This window comes from Lissotriton helveticus, chromosome 1_1 (genome assembly GCF_964261635.1).
Source record: "Lissotriton helveticus chromosome 1_1, aLisHel1.1, whole genome shotgun sequence".
In the NCBI taxonomy this organism is placed as follows: domain Eukaryota; kingdom Metazoa; phylum Chordata; class Amphibia; order Caudata; family Salamandridae; genus Lissotriton; species Lissotriton helveticus.
The window spans coordinates 1,102,192,039-1,102,207,313 of record NC_136057.1 but is presented as its reverse complement, the minus strand read 5'-3'; the positions used below and the strand labels follow the sequence as shown (position 1 = coordinate 1,102,207,313).

Here is a 15,275-nt window from a genome sequence, read left to right as displayed (position 1 = left end):
CCATGAAGGCGAGGAGGACGGTGCCCCTATGAGCCACAGTGTACTTGCTTAGAATTAAAAATAGGTTAAGGCATTGGGTTATTGTTGAGCGACCACTGCAGAATCCATACTGGGAGATGGACATGATGTTGTTTTCCACCACCCAGTCTGAGAGTCTCTGCAGTAGTATCCTTCCTATTATTTTAACCATAGAGTCTATTAATGAAATAGGTCTGTAGCAGAGTGGACTACACTTGTCACCCTTTTTAAAAACCGGGACAATTGTGGAGACCCCACACGATTGTGGGCAACCACTTTTTACTGCAGCATTAAAAACAGACTCTAGTATAGGAGCCCAGAAGGTTGGTTCGGACTTAAATAAGTCAGGAGGGATCCCATCCGGACCGGGTGCTTTCCCTGCTCTTAATCCCATAATACCCTCAATGACTTCACCCCTATCAATACTAATCTGCTCCCCGGTAGTACACGGTGGTAAGTTAGAAGTTTCATCCATCGGGCAACAGTATAATTGCTTGAAGTGTGCTTCCCACTCCCCCTTTGGTATGTAATATTCTAAGCCATCACCGGGCTCATGAACCAGAAAAGGTTTTTTCATTACAGCCCAGAATATTGAGCTGCACCTCAAAACAGTGGGATCAAGGATCTCATCCCAGGCCTCTTCCCTTAGGAGTTCTTTGCGTTGGCAATAGTAGATTTATATTCTTTTTGACAAAGTTGAACAGTCGCCTGTATTCTTGGTTTAGCTACTAGAGCCAGCCTAAGGTTGCTTGGTGCTTTGGAACAGTCATGGTTAAACCACTTTGGTCCCACATTGACTAAATTTTTTGCTGGTGCCGACAGCAGCTTAGAGACCTTATCCGAGAGTCCTTGGAACGCACAGAGTACCTTACTCGGCTGTACGCCTTCTTAGGTGCAGGTAGTAATTTCATCTGCACAAATAACTTTAATGTCTTTATACAACAGATCTGGGGTGATCTTAGACCATCTCAGTCGGCGTCTCCCATCAGTTGTACTCACCCTACCCTGAGTATGATTCGGCCCTTCTTTGGCTATCCACGGTCCCGACAAGTGCACAGAGAGCGGATTGTGATCACTGAATTCACTGTCTTCTTTAGTAACAGAGTCCACAAAGGACTGCATTGGTAATGAAATTAATATATAGTCAATGAAAGTTCCCCTCCCATGCCCCTTAAAGGTTGGGATCTCAAAACACTTAACAGGATCCATCAGGGCCATGGTCGGTGTCACATCCAGATCATTCAATAAGTCATTAAAAAGTTCCCCCTCTATCGTATGTTCTAAATGTAAACCATTAGATCGTACACAATTCAGATCCAGAATACATTTAAAAAGGGGGTCACCACAAGGGTGGACATTAAAGTCGCCCATAATCATAAGGTTATGAAGGCTCTCTTTCATTGACGTGCTAATGAAAACATTTAACGCAGATACTTGGCTGGATTCTGAGCATAGATTAACAGAATTGTAAAAATTAACCAGACCAGCTATACAGTTTTCCCCAGTTAAAATTAGACCGATAATTCCATGGTTGGCAGATGGTACTCTATGTACTTTACAAATCAATGCAACCGAAATGTACGTAACCATCCCCCCCTTAGGTCTTCCCCTGGTGGTTGCAATGGCGGGGACGTAAAATGCCTTATAACCTTCTAAAAAGTGATTGCATTCAATGGACCAGGTCTCCTGTAAACAAATTATATGATACTGTTTTATGTACCTAATCCAATTACAATCCTGCATCTTAGCACCCAAACCCGCAATGCTCCATGAAATTACATTAATGTGACTCTTCTTTACCCGTGTGGCTTCTATGCCTTCCAAGTCAGTCGCTATCTCCCTACCCTGTTCCACAGAGTCCTCACATCAATCACACGCCTCTAGGCCTGAGAGTAGGTCATATCTATTTTGCGTCACAACATTAAGCCCATTCCTACAGTAGTTATCAGGATTATTAAGTTGTGTTACTTCAGGGGCAAGACGGTGAATAGGAGTAAATGGTCTACTTCTACTAGGATCAGTTGGCACTTTAATGAGATGAGTGTAGAAGTAGCCGAGTGGTCGTACACATATAATATTCACGTCATAGACTAGGGAGGCTGCTCTTAACAAGGCTGTTGCAACATGTTGCGGGTGTTTGAAATGAACAATAACGCAATCCCCACTACATGTCTTTCTGGACGGGCCAATCCAATTTACTCTTCTGGTGGACAGTATTTGCTCAGAGTAAGTAATTGGGAAGCCACATCTCTTGTTCAGCCACAACACTGTTTTGTTTTTAAGTGATTCATGAGATTCCTCATGGGGCTGAGCAGGATGATGATCAGTAGGCGGGACATTGGTTAGAACAACCACATAGCACAGGTGCACAGTCGGGGGGAAGGTTAATAAAGCGGCTTTTCCTTACCTCTCTAAAACCCAATTTACCTTCTGGTACTGCTTTAGCTTGTTTATTCTGACAACCTGTTAATTTTTTGATCAGGCAAAGCAGTTTCAATTGCTGGTATTAGCTGGGTAGATTGATGTGGAATACTTTTACTAGTACCCTGCCCCTCTCCAGCAGGACCCTTAGCGACAATCTTAGTCCTTTCAGCAGAGGCCAGATGTGATGCTATCAAACCTCCTAGTCTGTTAACTTCTAGAGCAACAGTATCCAATTTAAGAACTAGGGGTTTAATCATCTCTTCCATCTTAGCCTCTATCTTGGCTTCTATGGCAGAGACTAGTAATTCAAATTGCTCAGGGTTTATATTTACACTGGCTGCGCTTTTTCTTTCCTGTGGGTCAGTTCCACCAGAGGGGCTGTTAAGGGGTAGTTGGGTTGTTTCTACTCTTTTTTTACTACGATTCCCCCCTCGTTTAGTTTGTAATTTCCTATAAGCCCTCACTGCTCTGGGGACTGGCGGGTACTGCTCCGTTGCCTCAATAGATGTGTCCGGGATATCCTGATAAAGCTCAGAGTGAACCTGCGCTTCAGTTATTACGGGAACCCGATTACCCAGATCAAAGCTATCATCCACTGGTAGTTCCACCAGTGGGATAGGAGTGACTGGGTGTAAAGCAGGGGTGTTCCCCCGTCCTAGCGAGGCTCTCCGGTCATTAATAATTTTGTTGACCACTTTCACTAAGTAATTATCGATGGTGGACTACCCAGATGCGGTTTTATCAGATTTAACTTTAGACATGATCAAATCATTCATTAAATACTTAAATATTTAAATGTTTCAATAACAAAGCAATCATAAAATGCAAATTACCCTGATACTAGGATTACAAACATATGTCCTAAGATACTGACAGAAAACAGGGCACTGCCCAAAGTCAAAAATGAATAGTCTCACTTGGGGAATATGGATCCACAGCTGCAAATCCAAAGTGCGTGGCCCAGCCCAGCCTCGTCTGACCCCGGACGGCCACAGACGGCCCGCCCTTTGCCCGGGCTTAGCCCGGCGCACGTCCCGCGACGAAAAGGAGCAGGCTCCCTCCGCAAGCGCCTCCGGGCGTGCTGGCAGGCGGAAGTGCTCGCCGAGCAGCCTGGGAGCTGTAGTCCCCCCGCGGCGTCCTCTTGCTACAATGGACAACTGCGGCAGAGGAGAACTACAGCGTGGGCTCCCCAGGGATGGCGACTTGCTGCTAGTAAGGATCGCTCCGGTAAAACTCTCCCCCGCTCCACCGAGGGAGCCTGCTCCTTTTCAAGTGCCTCCGGGAGCGCTGGCAGGCGGAAGTGCTGCAGGCCCACTGGTCACATTTAATTTACAGGCCGAGGGGATATAGTATACCACTTTACAAAGGACGTACAGGTAAATTGCATATGCCAAACAGGGGTAAACCAATCATACCATGATTAAAGGAGAGCACTTGCACTGTAGCACTGATTAGCAATGGCAAAGTGCCCAGAGTCCTAAAGCTAACAAAAAAGGTCAGAAAAATAGGCGGAGGAAGGCAAAACATTTTGGGATAACCCTGCTAAAAGGCCAGGTCCAACATATATTTTACCTATTACATTAGTTCATAGATGTACATTTAATTTCACATACATTACCATAATGTTCAACTTTACCAAAATATGAAAAGATTTTTATAAAACTATATAACAAATGTTGCTCTCAATTTTGTAATTGTCTTCGGTCTCACTGTATGAGCGGTCATGATCACCAAATAATATTTAGGAAGAATTACAATTTAGGAACAAAGCCAGCAAAACCTCAATCATTATTCACATTTTTCAAAGCTGGCACAGCCCTTGCCAGTTTAGGAATGGAATGACTGGTAGGAATCAGGTTAGCCACGAAAACGTAATGTGTATCCTAAACCTTTGAAATGTAACACCATATCATGGAGTGTGGAGGCCCAGTAAACATTCCACGTCTCCGGAAGACTATGGGCCAATTACATCCATTACTGAGGGTACCCAAACTGATTCCAGCAGCAACAAGGTCTAAGTAACTGTGCAGCTGCCCCACAGAATATTTGTGGCCAAAAAAAGTCAATAATATTCATAATCCTTATGTTGAGAACTGAGCACAAGTGACTGACTTTTACTAAAAATTTGCAAAAATGTGCGACTTTCAAAACTCGCTCATCAGATGTGGGGTAGTCGCTGGAGTAGTCCCATAGGCAGGAGGTGTGCATTATGTGGCAACACCACCTCTGGCATACTCAGGATCAAAGATGTTGAAAACGGTTATGAGATTGCTATTAGTGTCAAAAACTGGATCTACAGTTCCTGACCCTATCAATTCTATTTAGGAATAATGGGTTAGTCCACAGAGCAGAGCCCATTTGCAAGACCTTAACAATTACAGATAGAATATACACGTTTCCAATTTCTTTTGGAACTGCATTAAGTGGGATCTAGCCCAAAGATCTCACCTTTGAGAAATGACTAACCTGTGATCTAATCTCGATTGTGCCACCACCAGCATCTTCTAATTCATGGATGGAAGAGCAGAGGAAGGAATGTATCTGTTGAATTTGGTAATAAGAAAGCTGAATATATTTCTCCATGTATGTCTTTATGCACAACTACAAATAAACGTAATTTATTTTCTAACTGGCAATCATGGGAATTTCAGTAAAGCTTCCGAGATGTGATTGTATTTATACAACTCACCCAGGAGCCTGGCAGCAGCATGTTGTACTCGCTGCTGTTGAGACAAAGTTCTTTCTTGGCCCTTGTAATTATGGCAGGAATGTACCTGGACTTTGGTAACTCTTATGTACTGCTGGGCTCTAATTGAGTTAATGCAGCTCCAATGTATTTGTATTGGGATTCAAGGCTCACTGGCCACTGCAGCACTTGCATGTTAATGTCTACACGGAACCACTAACATAGGTCATCTGGAGCTATGAACTGGATTTCCAGATATATGTCATAACCTACCAGTACCGATGCTTGCAAAAACTGAAAAGCTGCAACTGATGCAACCTCCCCAGAAGACTCCTTGAAGTCAGAGCCCAAAAAAATCATGAAGATGCACCTAAATACACATGCAAACCCGAGGTAGGCTAGTTTTACCCATTTCTTTGTAATATGTCCCTACAGAAGATTTTGAAGGTGCGAATGGAAATACTTGCTGTCCCCTTCGGGCTGGTCTAGGGCCAGTGTTCCTACCCACCCCCAGAGTTAAAAGTGTAGGGCCTCATTTAGGGCTTGAAAGAGTGGGAGTCCCCACCACATTTCAATCAATCAATCAATCTATCATAGCATTTATAAAGCGCGCTACTTACCCGTGAGGGTCTCAAGGCGCTGGGAGGTGGGGAATGCTGCTACTGCTCGAAAAGCCAGGTCCTGAGGATTCTTCTGAGGGTCAGCAGGTCTTGGGTCTGCCGTAGGTGGGTGGGGAGGGTTTTCCAGGTCTTGGCGGCGAGGTGGGAGAACGATCTGCCGCCAGAGGTCATGCTATGGATGCGGGGGACTGTGGCAAGGGCGAGATTGGTAGCGCGGAGCTGGCGGTGTGGAAGCTGAGTCGTCTGTTGAGGTACGTTGGTCCAGTGTTGTGGAGTGCCTTGTGTGTGTGGGTGAGGAGCTTGAAGGTTATCCTCTTGTTGATGGGGAGCCAGTGCAGGTCTCTCGGGTGGGGTGGGATGTGATGTGGCTACGGCGAGGGATGTCGAGGTTTAGGAGTGCAGAGGTGTTCTGGATGCGTTGTAGTAATTTCAGCAACACTTCCCTCCCACTACTAAACATGCATGTTCAAAGGCCAGGCGAGAGGTGGGAGAACTGCGGATTCTGTACTAGTGGCGTCTCCACAGGAGGGAAATCACCCTGTGTGTCAGGGCCATTGTTACTTTTCAGACGTAAGCCCACTGCTTTCCAGTTTTGCTTTAGCATTTTCATGACACAATGCCCTGCCCGGCATGCATTTCTAACAAAAGTTGTTCCCCTGTATCGGTGAGAACACATTAGTTAAAAATGAACCGCAGTAGTGGTTGTTTTCTAAATTGGGCAAGCCATCAGCTGCAGATGTAGTAGAGATAGGGTCTCTGCCACCCAGCACCTTATTGGCTAGGTGGTCAGGTTCTAAATTACTCTCGTAAACCTTTGGTATGACCATGGTATGACCATGACTTCCCATTAGGCAAGCACATTTCGTAGGAATCGAAGACCTACCATTACTGCCTTACTTTGACAAAAAATTACACCACCCTTTCCTGAACACGCAAACCAGGACCTCACTGATGAAAGCCACAATCTTGTCATGGATGGACTAAAATAATCTACTGTAATCTGGCTTTCTGGCCAGTTCCAGAGCTAAATTACAACCTGTGAAAAATCGAGCTGTGGTAGCCATTTATAAACTATGAACTCAGGGGCCCATTTTTGCAGACCTGGCTTATCACTATTAGCAGTCCATAAGTGTTCAAACCATTTAAATGATTTTTTTTAAAGCAGAGACTTAGAATTAATTGACAGTAAGGTTCTTTCTTACATACAATCAAAAGTCTTCCCTCAATTAGAGGTTGCCATTTCATGAGGAAATGATTACAAAATTTCCGCTGTACAATTACCTAGAAACTATTTTTGGCACACCATCCCTGCCATATTCTATACTGAGGAGGAACATTTGAGGGGATCTTTGCACACAACATTTATTCATATATAATACTGCGGACAGAAAATAAACTTACTTACTTTTTAGGTTTACATTTTATTTGATTTATAATCTAAGTAATGCAATTTGTAATTTATGCAAAAAGTTTGGAAATTTCAATTGATTTCTTCTATGCAGCATAAACATATACCAAACAAGACCTGGCAATTTCCTCTCTCTGACACATTTTCTTTAAAACTCACCCGACGGTTTAAAAAAAAAAATGAATGGTTCTCAGACCCTTTGGAAAGTCGGATGAGAAGCATGGGTCTTCTCTTGAATACTTTTCTTGACATCAGAATGAGGACAGACTGTGACCTTCATTAGAGCACTAGATTAGAAGAGGCCAAGGCGTGGGAACCGTTGAAGGGATTATTAAAGCACCCAGACGCAGATAGCGATGAAGACAGTGAGACTGCCGTACCGGCGATAGGAAATTGAAATGCTAGCACCCAAGTGCAGCGGCACTGTAACCCCTAACACTGACATGGTGTATGAGCACACAGTGGGGGCGTACAACTGTTCTTACTATTAGTCTTGATGGGCTGGCGACACCTATGCATAACAGATGACTATTGAGGGTATTGTGCAGGGATGGAAGTGACATGCCTGGGGGGGGAGGGAGAGGTGGGGGATGGTTAGGGAGTTTAGTTAGCATAGTAATGATGTAGAGTTCTAATGCAACTATGACTCAGGGATGATATTAAGTAGCGAGGACGGTTTATTTTCTTTCTGTTTGTTTCTCCATTTTTCCTCAGTCCAAGCAAAGGCGGAATACTGATAAGTACTGTAGATTACAATTTGTACGACCTGGCAATATATGCTTGTAGTGATTACTGAGCTGGGAATATTGGGACACTGACTTTGGCACACTGTAATTTTGTACTGACATTGAAAACTCAAAGTTTGTTTACAACAAAAAAACAATTATATCACAACACATGCAAATAATGTTATTTCTTCTACAGGTTTGCATGTTGCCTCAAAAAGCCTCCACAATATTCTTAAAAACCCTGCATGAAAACATACTTTGATATAAAACATCTGATTGTTGACTCACCTTTTTCTTCCGAATGACTCACTCTTGTTCCTTTCCATCGTCAGCATGCCTCCTCTCTCTGAGCACATCCTACTCTAAGTCACAAGCATGTCTGCCTTAATCCCTAAAATTGTATCTATGCAAATTACTCACACCTCATTTGAAGATCACAACCTCTCCTTTAAAAGCCATAGCCCTGCAAATTAACAATACTTAATCTCTTTTACGCAAAGAAGTTTGAGGAATGCACCAAAGTAAGTTTTCACAGTAGTTACTAAAATATAGTCAAATGTTTGTCTCAGGCTTGTCGTGAAGTCTATTATTGTTCGTCAAAGGTTGTCACAATTGTTGTTGATATTAATTTACAAATGCAAAAGTTGAACAGCCAAGAAGAGAGATGTGTTTCTTCTCAACCAGAATTTATGAAGACTGAAGATACCTGGTTGTTCATGGTCAAATGGAGAGGCGGCAACGTCATGTCCACAATCCGCAAAATAAGTATTGATTGATGCGTAGTAGGCACACTCAAAGTTGACATACAAGTTACAAGGGGTGAATATATGATCCACTGAATGCAGTAGTGTTGATGTAGAGGATGGGTACTCACAAAAATGTTCCTAGTGGCCAAAAGGTTTTGTCTGTGATGTGACAGAGGGCCGCATCGATGCCAGCATTGTGGCGGTCGGAGCGGGAGGTGCCAGGGGGAGGTGCTGGTAAGATGGGTGTAGGGGAAGGGAATCATATACATCTAGTGGCTGAACTGCACAATATGAAACCAGAAAACCTGGGATTAATCACGGCTTCCCCAATGAACCAAACTGTGTGATCCTAGGCAACTGTTTAATTTCACTTTCCCTCCTTTTTCTTCATTATCATATATAAACGAAAGTTGAAATACATGACTTCTGGATGTGCATTATAGAAAACCTTTTCCTGTCTTTGATTTAATAAACAGTAATGTTTTTCAAGGGTAATATGAACCCAGTCCAAAGAGTACACTTAACAATTGTCTTGTATCTTAGTTCACTATTGCCATTATTGTCAGTGTGGGAGAAAGAATGAATATTTGTAAATTCATATTTGAAAACTACTGCTTTTAGAAAAACACTGCTCAATGCAATAATATAATAGGATGTACTAAGATGAAATGATTCTGCACAATAATGAAATACACTTTTTGAATTTTGAACGGACCTTATAATATTTTACACTTGTGCTGCAAGATGTCTTTAAAAATAAGGGTGTTTCTAAAGTTAGGTAGTGCATGATAACCTAGTTACTTCCGTTCTTTAACTTCACTTAGCCTTTAAGTACAGGTTTGCTTGTTTATTTAGCCGCTTTCTCAATGTTAGTGCTGAGTCGAGAGAACAGCAGTCCAATGCTGCTGTTGAGCAGGGGACCGTATGTAAGGGTCAAGAGGGTCACATGATGCCCTCAGGCCGTACTTAAGTATCACTGATGTTGAGTTTGATTATTTTTTCACATGTGCCCATCAGTTCATTATATGGGAGTCGCAGTCATCAAATAGTGCACCGCCTTATGTGAGAAAAATCTTTTTGAGCTCATCTAGTAACACCGCTAGCCAAAGCACAAATTCACATATCCCCTCTCCCACTAAAGATCACCCCTAACTCCTATTAATGTAATCTACGACATAGAAACTGGAATAAACTCATGGGGTGGTTTCCATAGGAGTGCAAGCCTAATCTCAATAACCAACAATAACCCCAAAAAACCTTATAACCCTGGGTGTCCGGAGCAGCGTCCTGCCCAAAGTAAATAACTACATTATCTTTTTGAGGGTTTTAAGTGCTATATAAATGCAATTACAATACAATATATAACCCACACTAATATGTATATCATAAAACTCAACTGCTAGGCAGTAGATTGTAATTCATACAGACTGCATAATAATTTCCATGTATTGCTTGACATGCTTCGACAAGACAACTGCTACAGGTCCCTCACCAACTGAGCAGGCATGGAATACCTGAAGAGATCGCAAAAAACACAGTTGATGGACAGAATGTAGAACAATGTCATACATTCACCCCAGTACAAGGATCTGGGCCTAAATCCATCGTTTGTTTGCACTCCATACCGCCCTGGGTTAGACACTGGCTATATGCAAATCAGTTCTGACCCTGTGCCTACATGTGCTTCTGGTCAATGGAGGACTTTAATTTAGTCCACCACTGCGGGTCCCAACTAGCTACACACTGTGATGGACTTTGACATCCCACTATGGCAATTAGATATTAGATAGTAACAAAGTCCCTCTCAGCAGATTTCTGATCCGTGTCTTCCTCCAACCTATGCCTGCTCAGAACCATAAACTGTAAATAAAATATCTCAGTGCAGGAACCAGCTAAGTGGACTGGACTATGAAAAGGAGGACTTCCCTAAAGCGACCTATATAGCTGCTCAAAGCAGTCAGCTTACTGGACACTATAAGCTGTGCGCTGTTCTCTCACACTTCTTCCTCCCACCCGTTATGCTGTATCGTGCTACCTATGTAGCTAAGTGCTTCAGTGTCCCACTTAGCGGTAATAGGCGCTATACAATATTGCAATACAATAGAATAAATACATACCTTTGATACAAAAGGAGCCATCATCGTTCCGCTCAATAAGAATGTCCTTAATATTCAGCGTTACAGGAGCAGACTCAGGAATTGTGGGATTGCGACTGGAGCTATCATCCTACAATAAATAGTCATATAAATTAATTATTGTCTCTGTTTACTTCTATCGGTCAAAAAATTACATTATAACTACCACTACTAACAATTCTTGGGAGTCTTTACTAAATTAATGAAAATATTGAAACACAATTTTCCCACAGTTCAATTGTGTAATGCTACACAGTCTTACTTAATTTGTATACACTATGTGATACATAAACGCTGCCGAAGAATGAAATGTAGGTAAGAGTGAAATGAAGGTAATTCTGATCGGTCTACCCTGGCAAGCAATACATCATATTTGTTCAAAACTTTGTGCAAATGTGGCCCACTTGAAAGAATCGTCTCTTGAGTATGCATACTAGGCAATAAACATGACTGAGACTGTGTCAGAACTTTAGAACTCTTTCAGTTATGCAATATTCTTTGTATTGATTATCTGTGCTAACTTAGAACTGTACAAAATGCCACAAGAGTAAAGGCAACATGAAGAGAAATACAGACCAAACATACTGAGAAAGAATCAGACTGATCCAAAGACAATGTGACTATAGATTTTGAATATTTTTTTAAATAGTGACGCATTGAGGATTGTTGTAATCCTGATTTATTCCTCCTATGCTCATCAGCCGACTTCTTAATGTTCTAAAATAGTTTTTTCAGGTAATTGTTTAATACAACTCTCAAAAGACATCCTAAAACAGTTTAGGGGCCGTATTACGTTATTGTCCCTGGGGCGCATTGGGTGTTTGCGCCCGACATGCACCCCCCCTCTGCCCCCAGGGCTCTTTGGTATTACAGAAGGGGCTGCAGACGCTTGTGCATCCCCTTCTGTAATACTACTAGCGCTGGCACACATAAAGCGGCAGCACTAACTTAAAAGGGCATTCCCTCATTTGTGTGGAGACGTGGTCTCATGCAGATGAGGGAATCCCTTTGCCTCTGCACCAGCGCCATGTAATAGATGCGGGCGCAAAGGCAAATAGCTATCAGGAGGTGCACTGAAAGTGCGCCCCCTGAAGGCAGCTCTCTGGCGGATGAAGGGGGTAATCCCCTTGCAGGCAGGTGCAGTCACTCATTGCACTCGCCTGCAAGGGGATCTCTAATCCCCCTTAAAAGTGGGCATTCTGCCACCTACACAATGAAACATGGAGCAACTTTAAAGCAGGCGCTCCGTTTTTTAAAGCAAGTTTGCAGCTGCCCTGGGCACAGCGCTGTCCATGTAATATTTTCCCTGTTTGTGCCTGCCACACTTGTAATGGGGTGTGCTGGGTGCAAACAGAGAAAGTGCCCCCTTTACATAATAGGGCCCCTGGTGTCAAAGCCCAGAAGTTAAATTGGGTGTCTACAATCATGCAGCACTCTGTATGCTCAATAGTGAAGCCCAATATGTAGAATTTAAGTTGTATATATATATTTCTAAACCTGTTGGAAAATAAGTCTAAACTCCACCTGTATTGTTTTTAAATCCATCATCATTAACGCTTCCCACAGCCAATTGACAGTAATGTTCCATATTTTCTTACATTTAACCAGTATGATCGTTTGAGTTTTGATGTTTATAATGGCATTGCCAAATGGTAGCCTTTGCAGTCCTGGATGCAGACAAAGCAACCTATGCGCTATGCACCATGCTAATCTATTGTTGTTAAAGGTTGGGTGTTATCCCCTTTTTCGCCTCCTGTAACTTTACAATGGTGTGAAAACCTGTATTTTACACCGCAACTATTATCAATAAAAGTTACAATTTTGCTTTGGACAATAAGGAATTCAAATGAACTAGCTGTTGTACCAGACAACAGACCACTTATTTGGCATATCCATAAATGTTTCACCACCTTGCTGCCCCTTTCTGAATTGAAAAGCATATAAAATGCATAGTTCGATTCCCATTTGGTGTTTTCTTCCTTAATATGTTTGTTTTAATGACCTTCTTATGGTAGTCTGTATTGTACATATTAACCAGAGGAAGTCCTTTCCAAAAAGGTAGTTCAATTGAGCAGGTACCACCTTCTAAGTCATTTCGACTGAGTCCCAAAGATGATCCCTGCTTGCTCCAATTACCCAGCATGGTTGTATTTTATGCCTCACAGCTGGCATTTTATTCCTGACTGTTCCTTCCAGTCTCCTGATACTTTGCGCCCCCTGCCCACCAACATTTTATACTTTACGACATCCTTTAAAATTGTATTTTGACCATTTCTTTTGGATTAGGAGCGCTGGACTCACTATTTTATGTTGGGTGTGTAAAGTATAACTAATTTAGCAAAAATGTACCATTACAGCTTCTTCTAATTTCTCTCAGGTATAAAAGTATGAAACTTGTGACACCTTCGTGTAACGTTGTTTCTACCACAAGACAATTCTGATAAATCATCTGTGCATGTATGACCGGGTGCGAGCATGCTCCTAGAATCACAAAACAATAGATCCAATACTTAGAGAGTGTCAGTAAACTGGCATGCGGTCTAGGGTGTCAGAAATGATTGCCCTGGCCAGAGCCCATCGACCATCCTCCATGTCTAGGGGTAGCTGCAAGAACCAAACAAAGAGCAGCACACAGTCACTAACTGTGTCGCCTCTGTTCATCGGTGCCATAAATAATAAAATCCATAGTGGATCACACTATACTTGATCTAATTTCAGATATCTCACAAAGAGTTTGCCTAGCTAGAGCCGTTTTAGTGAATAAACCAAGCATATGAGACTTTGTATTTCAGGTATATTGTCACTAACACTTCCTTTTTTCATAGACAAATTCTAATAGATTTGGTGTTTCATTTTAATTCTCTTCCAATTCCAATTTAAAAAATGAATTGTATTTGGGATTAGTAGATTACAAAAGCTGTTCAACATGCACCATTGAAGGGTGGCCTTCCGATTAACTAGGTGCATAAAATGTGACATGAGCCAGGGACATTGATTCACCAAATATTATGAATAGCAGAATTGTCACTGCCGACAGTTTGAGCCCCAAAGTCATCACATGGATGTCACCTTGTCACACGCAAGGGTGCTAAACAGCCTGCTGTTTGCTGCTGATGACAAGAAAAAATCAACAGGGCTCTTAGAGACATATAAAGTTTCTGTGTCGTCTCTGACTTCATGACTCCCAAGATCAGGTGAAACAAAGGCAGTGCCAAGGGTACAAGGGGAAATTCAAGAGCAGCAACTGGTACTCCTGGCTATAAATAATTAACATCCATTACGTATACTTTATATAAAAGTACTGGATTAACATATCAGAAATCGATAGACACAATCATTAGAAAATATTGAACTTACTTTTAAACAAATGCATGTGTCAGAAACCTTTATCCTCATAGGCATGACTTCAGGAGCAGACTCCTCTTCTACGAAATGCTGAATATTCGTAAGGGAAGATGTGAGGAACTCCGACTTAAAGTTTTCTATATGGCACTGCAGATATCCATTTTTCTCAGCAAGCAAAGAGTGTATTATTGCATTAGGCCCGCTTTCTAATCTCAAACGTATTTCAGGAGAGGTTTTCTTCTCATCGACACATGCTTTGCAATCAGAGCCTGTACAAAGGAACACACATATTGTAAAAGAAGGGCTTCACAGTCAAATGAGATAATTCTTAGTTATATCACAGCTAATAATTTATATGTAAACATAAATATTTTAAGCAAGTATATAATATATAATTTTGCTGGCAGAGTATGATAATCTTTTCCTTGTATTTCTGTAGCGTAATTCATAATGTTTTAGAACAACAAAACCTCCTGCACAGTAATACAAACTACAATGAACCTTACTTAGCACCTATTGGAGCAGGGCCATCCTGTCATGTGCCCTGCACACCCTAGTTAAGTATTGCTCGGTTTATCCGCTCAGGCCCTTACCAAGTGGGAACACGTAGATTGGTTTTAGCTCTGCGACCTGGGATTACTGCTAGCAAAAATTATTTTAATAACAACTGAGCTTCAAATTCCAAGCAAAGATTTTAGCTAAAATGCAGAGAGTGATTGCAATTCATTGACATATTAGGCATTGATGATAAAATAATGTCTTACAAATAATTTATTTAAACCCGCTAATTTACACAGATGTAAACATGAGGGTTAGCGACAGAGCTTGAAAAATATTTAAAATAACTGTATATGGGATTACTCCAAATAGGTACATCAAGCTGACAAAACAATGTCCTACAGTTTCATAGAATACAACTAACATCCTCTCTGGAGTGTTTGTGTTGGCCACAATTACAGGCGTTTAAAAGGTTAGGCAATCGAATGTTTTTAATGGGCCAGAATAACTGATCATTCATCATGTGCAGTGCTGGGTAAGGAAATAAGACACTTGTTGCTGTAATGCTCCCTGCAGGAGTGTGCTGTAGCCCCTTGCATTACTGTTAAATTGTCAAAAACATTCCATTGACTAGAATCTTGAACCTTCAGACACCAAGCCCTTCAAG

At 41.9% G+C, this 15,275-nt stretch overlaps 1 protein-coding gene across 1 annotated transcript in view; it reads right to left on the bottom strand.

The window, feature by feature from the left end:
- BLTP3B (bridge-like lipid transfer protein family member 3B) overlaps positions 1-15,275 on the bottom strand; it is a 313,057-nt gene that overhangs the window by 22,185 nt on the left and 275,597 nt on the right. The window contains exons 18-19 of the mRNA XM_078678312.1: positions 14,123-14,379; positions 10,748-10,856 (exon numbers count right to left, since the gene is read on the bottom strand). Coding sequence (XP_078534438.1) covers positions 10,748-10,856; positions 14,123-14,379 — 366 coding nt within the window. The remainder of the gene's footprint in view (positions 1-10,747; positions 10,857-14,122; positions 14,380-15,275) is intronic.